This window comes from Theropithecus gelada, chromosome 20 (genome assembly GCF_003255815.1).
Source record: "Theropithecus gelada isolate Dixy chromosome 20, Tgel_1.0, whole genome shotgun sequence".
NCBI classification, from domain to species: Eukaryota; Metazoa; Chordata; class Mammalia; order Primates; family Cercopithecidae; genus Theropithecus; species Theropithecus gelada.
Genome location: NC_037688.1, coordinates 75284179 through 75297419, shown reverse-complemented (window position 1 = coordinate 75297419; position 13241 = coordinate 75284179). Strand labels below are relative to the sequence as shown.

The 13241-nt window shown below is 42.6% G+C and overlaps 1 protein-coding gene across 12 annotated transcripts in view; it reads left to right on the top strand.

The window, feature by feature from the left end:
* The window catches only part of RBFOX1 (RNA binding fox-1 homolog 1), a 1702422-nt gene that overhangs the window by 1310187 nt on the left and 378994 nt on the right, over positions 1 to 13241 (top strand). For 4 of the 12 annotated variants that reach the window (XM_025370437.1, XM_025370440.1, XM_025370431.1 and 1 more), the window contains exon 1: positions 12386 to 12632. The exons of 5 other annotated variants lie outside the window; for them this stretch is intronic. In XM_025370437.1, coding sequence (XP_025226222.1) covers positions 12546 to 12632 — 87 coding nt within the window. In that variant the 5' untranslated portion in view covers positions 12386 to 12545. Of the gene's footprint in view, positions 1 to 12291; positions 12633 to 13241 lie in introns of those variants that run through there. 3 more of the 12 variants (XM_025370433.1, XM_025370435.1, XM_025370430.1) reach the window with 1 other exon arrangement.

Here is a 13241-nt window from a genome sequence, read left to right as displayed (position 1 = left end):
GGCAGACACCCAATTCAAACTCGCTTAAGTGAAAATGGGGATGTATTGATTCATGAAACTGGGATAACTGAAGGTCAATCAGTAGTAAGTGAATCATCATTTAAACGCTCAGCATTCTAATTGAGATATAAACAGATGTGATCATAAGAAACACCATGAATAGCGCTCATACCCTTACAAATGGAGGCAAGCCCAAGGAATATTTTAAGTATGTTGTTATATTACTTAGAGCAACCCCACAACAACCCTGTCAGGGGAGTATTACTGCCCCAGATTTATAAGGGAATTAGTTGGGGTTCAGAAAGGTTAAGTAACTTGCCCAGGGAAAAACAGCCAGAGATTTTCAGAGCCCAAATTTGGACCCAAACTTGTTAAGCCTTCAGTAGCTGAGTTCCTGGCCAATATGATACATTGCTATTATGATAAAAATAAGTACTTTTTATTAGCAAACTGGAGACCAGAGAAATATATATATGTGTGTGTGTGTATATATATACATACACACACACATACACATATTGTTTGTTTGTTTTTTGAGATGGTGAGATGGTGTTTCACTCTTGTTGCCCAGGCTGGAGTGCAATGGTGCGATCTCATCTCACTGCAACCTCTGGCTCCTGGGTTAAAGTGATTGTCCTGCCTCAGCCTCCCAAGTAGCTGGGATTACAGGTGTGTGCCACCATGCCCGGCTAATTTTTTGTATTTTTTATAGAGATGGGGTTTCACCATGTTGGCCAGGTTGTTCTTGAACTCCTGACCTCAGGTGATCCACCCGCCTCGGCCTCCCAAAGTGCTGGAACTATAGGCGTGAGCCACCATGCCTGGCCCGGAGAAATATATTTACAAAAAAAAAAAAGTGAAATACATGGAAAGGCAGCATAACATGGGATTATGAATGACACCAGATTCACCCTCCACAAGCTGTGTGATTTTGGGGAAGTTACTTAACCACTCCGTGTCTCGTTTTCCTCACAGTAATATGACGATAGTCATAGGACTTACCTGATAGGATAGTTGTGAAGATTAAGTGAGTTAATACACAAAGGGGTTGGAAGATGTCTGGCAAACAATAAATGGCATATATAGTTTATTTTAAAATATTTTAAAAGAGATTGTCATGTAAGAGCCAGAAAGGAAATGAGGTCACTCAGGGTGGTTCCTCTTTTGATGTCCCCAGGGTGTCCCACAAGGACACTGCTAATCTGGGAAGTTGAAAATCCCACCTGTCAGAGGCTCTCTGTTGCCTCCAGCTGCCCAGCCATGACATCGCAGAGAAACCATCTTGCAGCAGACAGCCCCTTGGCTAGTCCTCTGCGATGAGAGGTTCAGCTGCACAGCTTGGTACAGCTTGGTTCTGGGTCCCTCACATCTCTGTCTTGTCTGCAAAACTAGGCTGTATAGTCTCTGAAAACACAGGTTTATCTGCTACCTCCTTTTCTCCCCCAGTGCTCTGTTTGGTGGGTTCTCAGTGATGACTAATACCCGTTCATTGGTCTGATAATTTTTTTTTTTTTTTCCTGGTCTGAAGCTGGAGAGAAAAGCTTCAGCAGAGAGAAACCATCTCCTGTTCTGAGATGACTGCTAGTTATTGGGCAAGGCAATGAAAGACGTGTTTTGCAGTTCTTAAGCACAGACTTGCTTTTACAGTACGGGGTGCCTTAGCACCTGCCCATGTTGTTTGACCTTGTTGCCACCTTGAAAACCTGCCCCCTGCCAAGCTGTGGTGAGTGCTGACTGGCAGGTTCATATCATCAAAGTCACAGTGCTGGTAAACACGTCAACATGATTTCACGTGAGAACAGCCATCCGAGCTGTAAATATGAACCCGTCTTAAGGGATTTCGACTTTACCCATGCCTGTCCTTAGTAAAAAGTACAGCACATCTTGGCTACCTACTTGAAAACCTGATGGACAGTCAGAGGCTCCTCCAGAGTCCTTTGGTGAATTTCACAAGACCCATCAACTTCCTACAATGATGGGGAATATTTGGGGAGTTACGTGCAGTTTTCTGGGATGAGGGCACAATTCAGAGTGGTCCAAGCATCAGAAATGAGGAACCACAGCTTCATCACTAGAAGAGGTATTGATTTGGGAAAAAAACCAAGGAGAAATCAGCTCTCGAGGTGGAGATGATGCCTCAGCTTCACAAAGAAAGGGCAACCTAATAATCGCTTTATCTGTCCTCCTCCTGCGTTCCCCTCCCCATTTGTTTTCTCCTCCAGTGGTTACTCTTTCCTGGTGTTCCCTGGTGATTAGCCCATTTCCATGTGCCTCAGACTTTCTCTTGCTTGGGAGGCATTTCTCCACTTCCTGATGACTCAGTGGAGGGTGGTGTAGGTCAGCACTTCTCCAGCCATCAAAGTCTTCTCCTCCTCTCTCTGCTCTTTGGATTTACATTCCTTTACCTCTAATGGCTGTTAGCGTGATTGAGATTGACTGAGGGGTGGAGAGTAAAGGAGATGAAGAAACCACTCGGCTTGAGTTAAAATGTCCAAGCTAAGACCAGGCACTTGGCTCATGCCTGTAATCCCAGCACTTTGGGAGACTGAGGTGGGAGGATCGCTTGAGCCCAGGAATTCAAGATCAGCCTGGGCAACATAGCAAGACCCCTGTCTCTGAAAAAAAGTTTAAAATATTGCCAGACGTGGTGGTATGCACCTGTAGTTCCAGCTATTCAGGAGCCTGAGGCAGGAGGATTGCTTGAGCCCAGGAGTCGGAGGCTGCAGTGAGCTAGAATCATGCCACCGCCTTCCAGCCTCTGTGACAGAGTGAGACCCTGTCTCAATAAATAAATAAAATAATTTTCTAAAAACCCAGGCCACCATTTCTCAGAGTGTATTAATCCATATCACATTAAAAAAATAAAAATAAAAATAAAAATAAAAACCTTCTCATAGTATGTAGCACAAGGGAGTTTTGTAGTTTTTTGGCCTCTTAGTTCATGGGTATAGCTCTGTGTTTGACTAACTCTACGGCCTTGGCCAATTCACCTCTCCTCTCATGGGCTCAGTGTTCTTGTTACTAATGTACTAAATGGAATGGACTCTACTTCATAGGAATGAAGAGAGGATAAACTGAGATAACAGATACAATGAAATGAGTACTGTGTCTGGCACATAGCAAGCACTGAATAAGTGGTAGTGACTCTGATAGTGATGATGAAGAAGATGAAGAAGTAGGAGGAAGGAATGAAGAAGAGAAGAAGCCAAGAGACTAGCACCGGGCTGATACATAATTCTCAAAAACCAGATAATCCAGTAGATAGTAAAATGAATGGTGAGTGGATGGGTGGGTAGATGGGTGGGTGGGTGATGAGTGGGTGGATGGATGGATGGATGGATGATGTGTTGGTCATCAAATCAGTTTTGGAAAGTCTGGATCGAACAAGGTCCAGCAGTTTTTTGTTTTGTTTTGTTTTGTTTTCTTCTTTACAGGACTTCTCGGGTGCTTTCATATGCTAATGGTCATCAGGAATTCCCAAGAAGACAGGGCAAGCTGAATTTCTCCAACTCATTTGACCATGGTGTCCCTTTAACAATGAGGCATCTGATGAGCCTTCTATCCACGCACAGCATGCCTTGCAAGATGCCAGTCCAGCACACTTAGTTTCTAAAGAGAAAATGATACCCAGAAAGTTCAGGTGGTTCAGCCAATTCAGTAACTGCATGGAATTAGTACAAAAAACGCTCATTTACCAGTCCTGGAGACCTGTGCTATTTGGAATGGCCTCTGTGTCCAGCTCCTGTAGGGACCTGGAGCACAGAAGGCAGAAGATGTATAGAGGGCACAAAGAAAAGTCTAGCAGAGTAGCTGCATCCTCCCCGTTTCTGAGAAGCCTCAGGGAGTATTTGTTTGCCTCAAGCAAGGTCAACAAATTCTCAAACCCAGTTGCCATTCATCCCCAGACAGGTCAGAGGTTGGTTCCTGAAGCATTGTTGATCTCAGCAGAGATAATGTGCGGGGTTGATATTCTTAGATTTGCTCATTCAGCCAGTCAGTCTGGCTTTCAGAGGAGAATCAGGTCAGGAAGCGCTTAATGAACCAAGAGGAGCATGGTGCTGCCTGAACCACTGGGGGTTCAAGTTTGTAACAATTATCAGCAGGCTCCTCACTTACAAGACCTACTGGAATTTTCTTTGTGCATCTCCGTAACCATTTTTAGAGATGTGGTCAGTACTGCTGTTTAGAGTAACCCAGGGTCCTGGATTCTTTAAGTTACTTCTGATTTAAAGGTACGATCTTCATCATCCCTAAAAACCATGAATTGAACTTGATATCCTATTTAGTGTTTTGGTTTCAAAAATTCCATTTTCCCTGTACACAAGTCATATACCTATCCTTTGTTAATTCCTGGGTCTTAATTTTTTGTTTGGAACATAGAAGAAGGAGGTAAGCTCTTAAAAAAGAAGGCACTTCACATGTTGCATTTGTTAGCACTATTTCATTTAGACAATTAGCGGTTGAAGGGAGGAAGAGTTTTTATATCCCTGGCTTGATCCTCCAACCAGCTGCTAATTCTGTTGTCACTATGACAACTATCAACAGCCATTTACTGAGTGTTTCCTATGAGCCCCAGAGCTAAACACTGCAGTATATTTACTTATTTAAATCTCTGAATCACTCTGTGTGTTATGGCTACTCACGATATTCTTATTTCACAGATAATAAATCTGAGGCACAGAGAGGTTAAGTAATGTGCACGGGAACACACAGCTGATAACTGGTAGGAACTGGGCTTTTACTGTGGTCTGTGTGGTTTAGTGTGAGCTCTTAACTACTATGCTGTGGTGCTTGCAACAAGGGAGCCAGGCATGGTAAGAAGTGCCAGGAAATGACAGAATTGTCATGCCACAAGAATAACATGTGCTTCGTACACACTTGTCATTCTCATAAGAACTTCCCGTGTAACAGCTCATTTACATACACTAACTGAAAGCATTCTCTAAGTGGGGAGATGTGACTTCTCTTCTCCGGATGTCTCTTTTGGCTAGATTAGTCCTCCACTGAGATTTCCAATGGGGGCAGTTGTAATCTGGTCCAGTATATCCTGTCCACAGTCTATGGAAGCTTTTCCTATATTCCCATCTCAATAATTTGATTCAGTTGTGACTTGGTGCCACACTGACAACCCTCTTGGAGCCCATCCGCTCCTTCACTGGGAATTCATTTGTTAGTCCTTGGTATTCTAAATATTATGTAGCATCTCAGGGAATTTTTCTTGTGGTCCATGCTAGGTAATGCTCTTCCATGCTCTCTTCTCACCTACGCTGGATGGAGTTTGAATGCATGTCTGGTAGTGAGGGTCATTTATCAATTCTGGTTCAAGCTGATACCTTAGTGTCATCATTCTTGATGACTCAGCAGGTATTACAGGCATGTAGGGAAACCTGACTCTTGGTAACTGACCAGGCACACATTCTGTTGTTTAACCTTGGACAAGTCACTTGGCCTCCCTGAGCCTCTGTCTCATCCCACAGATGACAGGTCATTCTCAAATACTTATTGAGCATCTACCCTGTGCCCAGTCCTGTGTGAATGGCAGGAAAACAAAGTGATTGAGGAGGTGGTGGAGGAGATAGAATGGAAGCACACCTGTGTGAGAATGCCAGCTAGGTCTTTACCATCCCAGGGCAAATCACTGCTGATGTTTTAGCAGCTCAGCCCCATAGATCATGAGTGCTGGGATTGGGGCAGGAGGTAGTGCTGGGAAGACCTGGCATACGGCTGCTTGTTGAAGAATGGGATGTAGACATAAGCAGTTTTACTGGGGGGGATAATAGAATGGAAGCTCGAACAGCAACATCTGTATGGGGTGTTGCTGGGGCACTGAAGACAGACAGAGCTGCCATGACGAGTAGAGAGATTAAAAAACAATTTTGCATGGGTACATTAAAAACATTCTGAAGAATGAAGTAAAAATAAACTAGCACTTTCTGGATGCCTTCCAAGCACCAGGAACACCCACCTTCAGCATGTCATTTCACTGTTGTAATACATTTGTGAGAGGGCACAGGTGTTGTACCATCTTAGCCCTGAAGGGAGTAGGGATCAGGGATGAGTATATTGTCCTTAATCAGACACATAAAAGGGTGACAGAGCCTAGATCCAAACCTAGCCTCTCCAACTTTGAAACGCAGGCTTTTTCTACTATTGTGATGCTCTCAGGCCACTTGTGATGACCTTCAAAACATAGGTAGCTCTCAGTTATCTGGGGCCTCTGGCAGCCCCTCCACCTTCCTCACACTTTTTCAGTCAGTCATTTCTGGAAGGATTTGGGAACACTTCATTTGCCTAGTGGCCATTTTAGTCACTGGGTGAGCAAGAAGAAATGACATACTTCCTTATTTGAGCCAATCTGCTTTCTCCAAAGTGGGATTACCATTAAAGGAGTCGTGATATGGTGTAGGCAGTCCCTCAACTAAGTGTAATGTGAAAAGACTTTTGGACAAAGGTGATGGTGCAGTTAGTTCTGTCTGGGGTACCAGGGACGGCTTTGGAGAAAGTGTCATGGAACATTTGACTTAGGCCAGCAAGGTTGATCTAAAAGGAAGAAAGGAAGAGAGGAAGGAAGGGTATTTCTGCATAGCAGGCACGTTTAAATGGAAAAGTGGATTCACAGAGGTGTTTGGCAAAGACAGTTTGCTAGTGTGGTTTGAAGAAAAGAGTGATTTTTAGAAAAAAGGACAATTTGTATTCGAGGATGAATTTGGACAGGGTAAAGTGAGGAATATCATGAAGGGCCTCAGACACTGTAGGAAATTTTCCATTACCCACTTTTGTCTGGAAACAAACTGAGTGATTGTGTGAGTAATTACATAATCTGCACAAATCTGTATTTTGAAATAAACATTGTCAATATCCAAAAGATAAGAAATGTGATGATAGGATCAGGGAAACACTCTGTTTTATGCATTTTGTTTTGTTCTGTTTTGATAGTCAACAAATGGCAACTGACAGCTTCTTTTTAGATAGCTTTTTAGAAAGCAAAGAATGGTAGAGTTGATCCTACAGTGAGCTCCTGACCTGTGGGAGAGGCATCTTTTTCACAGATGTGATTATTGGTACAAAGAAATGTGGCTCAACATGCCTAGATCATCCAGTCTTTCAAGAGATGATGTAAATCCAGATTTTACATGAGATGCCCCCATTAAACAATATTACCTTTTTTTTTTACACTGTGCAGACAAATCATTATCATGATCATCATCATCCCCTTCAATGGACTGGACTTGGTCCCTGAGGCTGCAGTTTGCTCTGTTGACCAACAGAATCCATGAGGCAGGAATTGGTCTTTTCTAGATACCCCCTGTCTCTCGTCTTCCAGTCAGAGCCAACACTCCTGTTTCTTCCTTCTATTTCATTGATGTCTAAACTTTGAGTGGCTACCACTCAGAAGGGCCAGTCACTCACATTGGCTGTCTTTCTTAGTCTGGTCTCAAACTCCTGTGCTGAAGTGATCCTCCTGCCTCAGACTCCAGAGTAGCAGAGACTCAGGTGTGCATCACTGTGCCCAGCTTATGTTAGCTCTTAAGATCTGGGAAGGGAGGGGCTGGGCGCAGTGGCTCATGCCTGTAATCCCAGCACTTTGGGAGGCTGAGGCGGGTGGATCATGAGGTCAGGAGTTTGAGATCTGGGAGGGGAGATGCAGTATCTGACAGCCATCTGACAGCCAGAGCCAAAATGCCTTTATCTAGAATAGGAAAGGAGGAGTTAATACCTAAGAAGGGAATGTCATCATGGAAGGTGGAGATAGATGGAAGAATTTTTTTTTTTTTTTTTTTTTAGGTGGAGGGATAAGATTGAACTATCAAAGCCTGGCTAAGAAAAAGCAAAATCCTTGATGGAAATCTCTGGCACAGGGAAAATGAGCAGAACTGGCACCAAGGAAGCATTAGGAGAGAGAAGAAGATAGTGGGGAAGCAGAAAGGAACAGCAAAGGGGTGTGTATTTGCCATTGTCTTGAAGTCTGACTGCTTGGATAAAATACATACCCTAGATTAAGGGTTAGCAAACCATGGGCTGTGAGCGCAACCTGGACCTTTGCCTGTTTTTGTATAATCTTCGAGGTAAGAATGGTGTTTACACTTATAACTGGCTGGAAAAAGAATATTTTTTAAAGAACAATATTTTGTGACCTGTGAAAATGATAGGAATTTAATAAATACAGTATTAGAGGAACATGGTCACAATCGTTCATTGGCATATTGTCAATGGATGCTTTTTCACGCTACAGCAGCAGAATTCTGAGCAGTTGCAATGGAGATCATAAGTTCTACAACACCTAAAATATTTATTATCTGAGTGTTTACAGAAAACCATTTACCATTCCCTGCCCGTGATGGGCAGAGCAGAGGGCCATACACGGCTCTTCATTTGACTTCAGTATGTTTTGAGGATCTGCCTGTTTCTTAGCCACTACCACAACTGCCCCCTTCTCCTTTCACCTTGCTATTTCTTCTACTATTTAAAGTTTAGGCCGGGCGCGGTAGCTCAAGCCTGTAATCCCAGCACTTTGGGAGGTGAGACGGGAGGATCACGAGGTCAGGAGATCGAGACCATCCTGGCTAACGCAGTGAAACCCCGTCTCTACTAAAAAATACAAAAAAACTAGCCGGGCGAGGTGGCGGGCGCCTGTCGTCCCAGCTACTCAGGAGGCTGAGGCAGGAGAATGGTGTGAATCCGGGAGGCGGAGCTTGCAGTGAGCTGAGATCGCGCCACTACACTGCAGCCTGGGGGACAGAGCAAGACTCCGTCTCAACAAAGAAATAAAAATAAAAATAAATAAATAATTAAATAAAATAAAGTTCCTACATTACACCATGAGCTTAATACCACACAATAGATGTTGAGTAGCCACACGTTTGCCATGAACCATGTGCGCTGCCACTGGGGAGTGGAAAGACGCACACCGTAGTGTCGACCTAGAGGAGGCTCCAAGAAGGAAGAAACACAGCTCGGTAATACTACGTGCTTCCCATTTGGGAAAAGAGAACCTGTGTTAAGAAAACGAGGTTTTGTTTAGTAGTTGTTATTTATTTACATGCTTTATGATTAGTGGAAGGTTTTGAACAAGGATGGGCAGTCAGTACAACTTCAAAAACATAAGTACCGCAATCATACAGGACAATAATATATACGTATAAAATCAGAATCAGAGAATGTATGAGTAATGGTGATCGCGACTGGAGGTGGGAGGGACAGCCCTTATTTTCACACAAGAGAAGGAAGATATTTATTACTCAGGAACAGCAAAAGTTTATTGTCTCACAGCATTCTTAAGAAGAAAACAGATAATATCCCTGACACAGGCTATAACTATATATCTCTATCCTGTATGTAATATAGCTGTTATTTCTAGCCTACTAAAATCAGCAGATTCTTTAATATTTATAAACATACATACACACAGTCACATGTCCCTTAACGATTGGCGTTGGGTGCGTTCTGAGGAACGGGTCAGGCAATCTTGTCATTGTGCAAATACCACAGAGCCATACTTACACAAACTTAGATGATATAACCTCTTCCATGTCTAGGTTATATGGTGTAGCCTATTACTCCGTGCACAGCATGTTACTGTACTAAATACTGTAGGTGATTGTATCTAAACATAGAAAAGGTACAGTGAAGTATAACATTATAGTATAATCTGATGTGACCAGCATCATATAGCCAATTTGTCATGGCCGGAAATGCCATTTTATATATACGGTCATCCCTCGATATGGTGGTGGATTTGTTCCAGGACCTCCCCTCAGATACCAAAATCTGCAGATGCTCAGTCCCTGATATAAAATGGCCTAGGATTTGCATATAACCTAAACACATCTTCCCGTATACATGTTAAATCATCTTTAGATTACTTATGAAGCCTAATACAATGTAAACGCTGTGTAAATCGTTGTTATACTCTATTGTTTAGGAAATAATGACAAAAACAAACAGTCTGTATATGTTCAGTGCAGGTGCGCTGGTGGTTTTTTCTTTTATGTTTTAGATCTGAGGTTGGTTAAATCTCTGGATGTGGGACCCGAGAATATGGAGAGCTGTGTGTGTGTATGTGTGTGTGTGTGTGTGTGTGTGGAGAGAGAGAGAGAGAGAAAGAGTAAGTTACATAAATACAATGGATCACTATTGTCTCTGTAGTTTCCAGCTACCTCCTCCTCAAGTTTGCTTATTGAAGCATTCTTGATTAAGAGTAAGTGGATACAGTTACCTCTCTTCTATGCTCAGGAAACTAAGAGTCTAAACGTGCAAATTTCTGGCCTAAATGATAGAACTAAGTCTCCTGCCTCCTGGGCCAATGGTCTTTCTATTTCATAACACTAAAGAGACAATTTGGTCTGACGCAGGCCTTACCTAAGTAACTAAGAGCTCTCCCCTCCCGTTGATTGCTAAAGGAAAGCGGACGGGAGAGACACGTCCGTCTCACAGCGATGCTTCTGTCCTCCCCGGTAACTTCTCAGAAATGTGGTGTTGAAAGTAGCCGTCAAAAGCTAAAGTTAGAAACAGTATCGGGCTGTTGAGTAAGAGGGGTCAGTGCACAGCTGTTATGGAGCTTTCTGAATTGTACAACGTGGCCACTTTGATGCATGGGAATCAATTACAGAGAAACCTTGTCAAGATGGCCAAAATTCAGCCTTAAATAATTGAATTCTCTGCCAAACCCTGTCTGCTGTCGTTATCTAGAAATGTAATTATGCAGCTAAATCAAGCAACTAAAATTAGTGTAGTGTAAAAACACCTTGGCTATGTGAAAGTGGAGGAATTGACATTTGGATTTACAAAACGCCAATAGTTGGATATGTTTGGCGGTGTTTGAAGCTCTCTCCCAGTTTCAACAAAATCTATATCGAGTGTCCCATTTAGAGTGAGAGGTGGAACGTGGCAAGTGAATATTTGGTTTTGAAGGTGATTTTCAGTGATCCCTGGGACTTGGGCATTATTTAAGTGGATTCACTTCATCAGAACTTCATGCTATTGCTTTCAAAATTGTGGAACTACACACACCTACATGACTTCCTAATATGAAGATTAGAAGAGTGACAATTTGAATGTTACCTGAGCCTTCAATCTCAAGTCAAAGCTTTCAATCTGAAACCAGAGATGTGTCTATACCAATCATCAGGAGAACAGGAAATACATGGTAAGAATGGCTAATAGCCACCGGTACAGCACACATCATGATGTGGTGCTAGGACTTCGTTTAATGATAACACAGCCTTTTGAAGTAGGGACTATTATTATCTCAGTTTTCCAAATGAGTGAACAGGGTTCAGAGAGGCTAAGTAACTTGTTCAAGATCACACAGCTAGTGAATGGGACGTCCAAGTCAGCATAATTCCAGTTCATGTCATCCCCTAGGAATTTATCTGCTACCATGTAACATATCCCAAATGACTGCTTGGGTATTTTCAAACACCAGAAAGATTTCAAATCTGTGCTTGAATGTATTTTTTATCCATAGTTATGGTGCTTGTTAGCTATGCCTTGAAACTCTGGAACAAGAAGACATCTCTTGTTAATGTATTGCATATTAATATATCACAGTTGAAAGCTCAAAATAATGTCTTTAAAAATACAAAATAAAAGGCATAGGAAATGTTATTGCAGACTGAAATACGGCGATGAAAATAGTGTTGTGGTTAGGAATTGGGCTCTGGAATGTGTTTGTAGCTTAGCACTGCCCTCTACAAGCTATGTGAACATGAGCAAACCGTTTAACTAATATGAGCCCTGTTTCCCATTTGTTATATGGGACTGATAGTAGTACTGACTTCAGAGACTTGTTGTGAGAATGAAATTACATAACATGTGTAAATAATTTAATTCCGTCTCTCTGCATAGCACACATTGTGCAAATATAAGCTGGTAGTTTTATTGTATTATTTACAAATTGCCTCTTTAAAATTGAAATCAGAGGAGAGGGAGGAAAACTAGACTGAATGATTTCTTATTTTTCTTTCTATCAGTACCAAACGTTGCCCGCATTAACCTACTGGATTTGAATTTTAACCGGGAGGCGATAATCACATCAATTTACATTTCTCAGTTTATTTTTCTGGTAAAAATCTCAGTAGATCCCATCCCTTGCTCTTTGGGCCAAATTCAGTGGGATGAGCTTGTATCTCGTAGCCTGGTTCCCTCTGTCACTTGGTCTGTTGGTCTCTTGATCTCTTGGTCTCTGTCTCTCTCTCTCTCTCTCTCTCTCTCTCTCTCTGTCTCTCTTAGAACTAAATTAATGAAGAGTATTTGGTTAGTCATGTTAGGCAAGCTGTTCCCAAAATAGCGCCTTCCATTTTGGTAGCTTCAACTTTGCAGCTGCTGTGTCTCTTCGTCGTCTGGGAAGAAAACTTTCACATTAAGAGTTGCTGATGCGGATTTTCTTTCTTTCCTCTCCCGGCGGCGTTGATGAGTGCTTGGCTCCTGACAGAAGCGATTCGGCTCCCAGCTTTGTAGTTCGGAAGAAGTTGGGTCTATAGATTTCCCCCTAACTCTCCATTGATGTGTTGAGCTTCAGAGGGAATAATAACTCTACGTAAAGCATGTTGGCGTCTCAAGGAGTTCTCCTGCATCCCTATGGCGTGCCTATGATTGTACCGGCAGCTCCTTACCTCCCTGGACTGATTCAGGTAATTCAAGGCCTCTGCCAGCCAGCAACTTAACTCCAGAGTGCTCAGAGTAATAATTGGAATTTTTATGGTTGAGAAAGCAAACACTTTTAATACAGGAAAAAGCCCTCGCGTAGTCAGTGAGAAGACAGTAGGAAATCAAAAAGATGGATCACCCTAATCTAGCTATCGACATCTCTCATGGCTGAATAAATGGTGTAGTTGAGCTATATTTGCTTGTATTGATCTGACTGCTGTTTAACATTCATGCCTTAGCTTCAGGAGGTTGACCACGGGGCAAAGGATTTGCTCTCCTTCTCAGCTTTCTGAGGGACTCAGTCTCCCAGAGCAGATCATGAGGCAAAGTAACTTATCATGAGGTGACTCAGTTAAGAGCTTTAACCCAGGAAATGAAAGGAGCATGAAATATGCATTAATTCATAGGACGCCTCCACACGGAGTGTCTATTTTCAGAGAAGGCTCTCCCCACCTGAATTTGAGTGGTGGCACTGAGGCAAGAAGGAACACTCTATTGATGGGTAATTTATGAAGCTCAGAGATTATTCTAGGAATCCCTTGCCAGATGTTTACATCTTAATGATGGCAAGAAAGTGGAGGGTTGAAATGTGT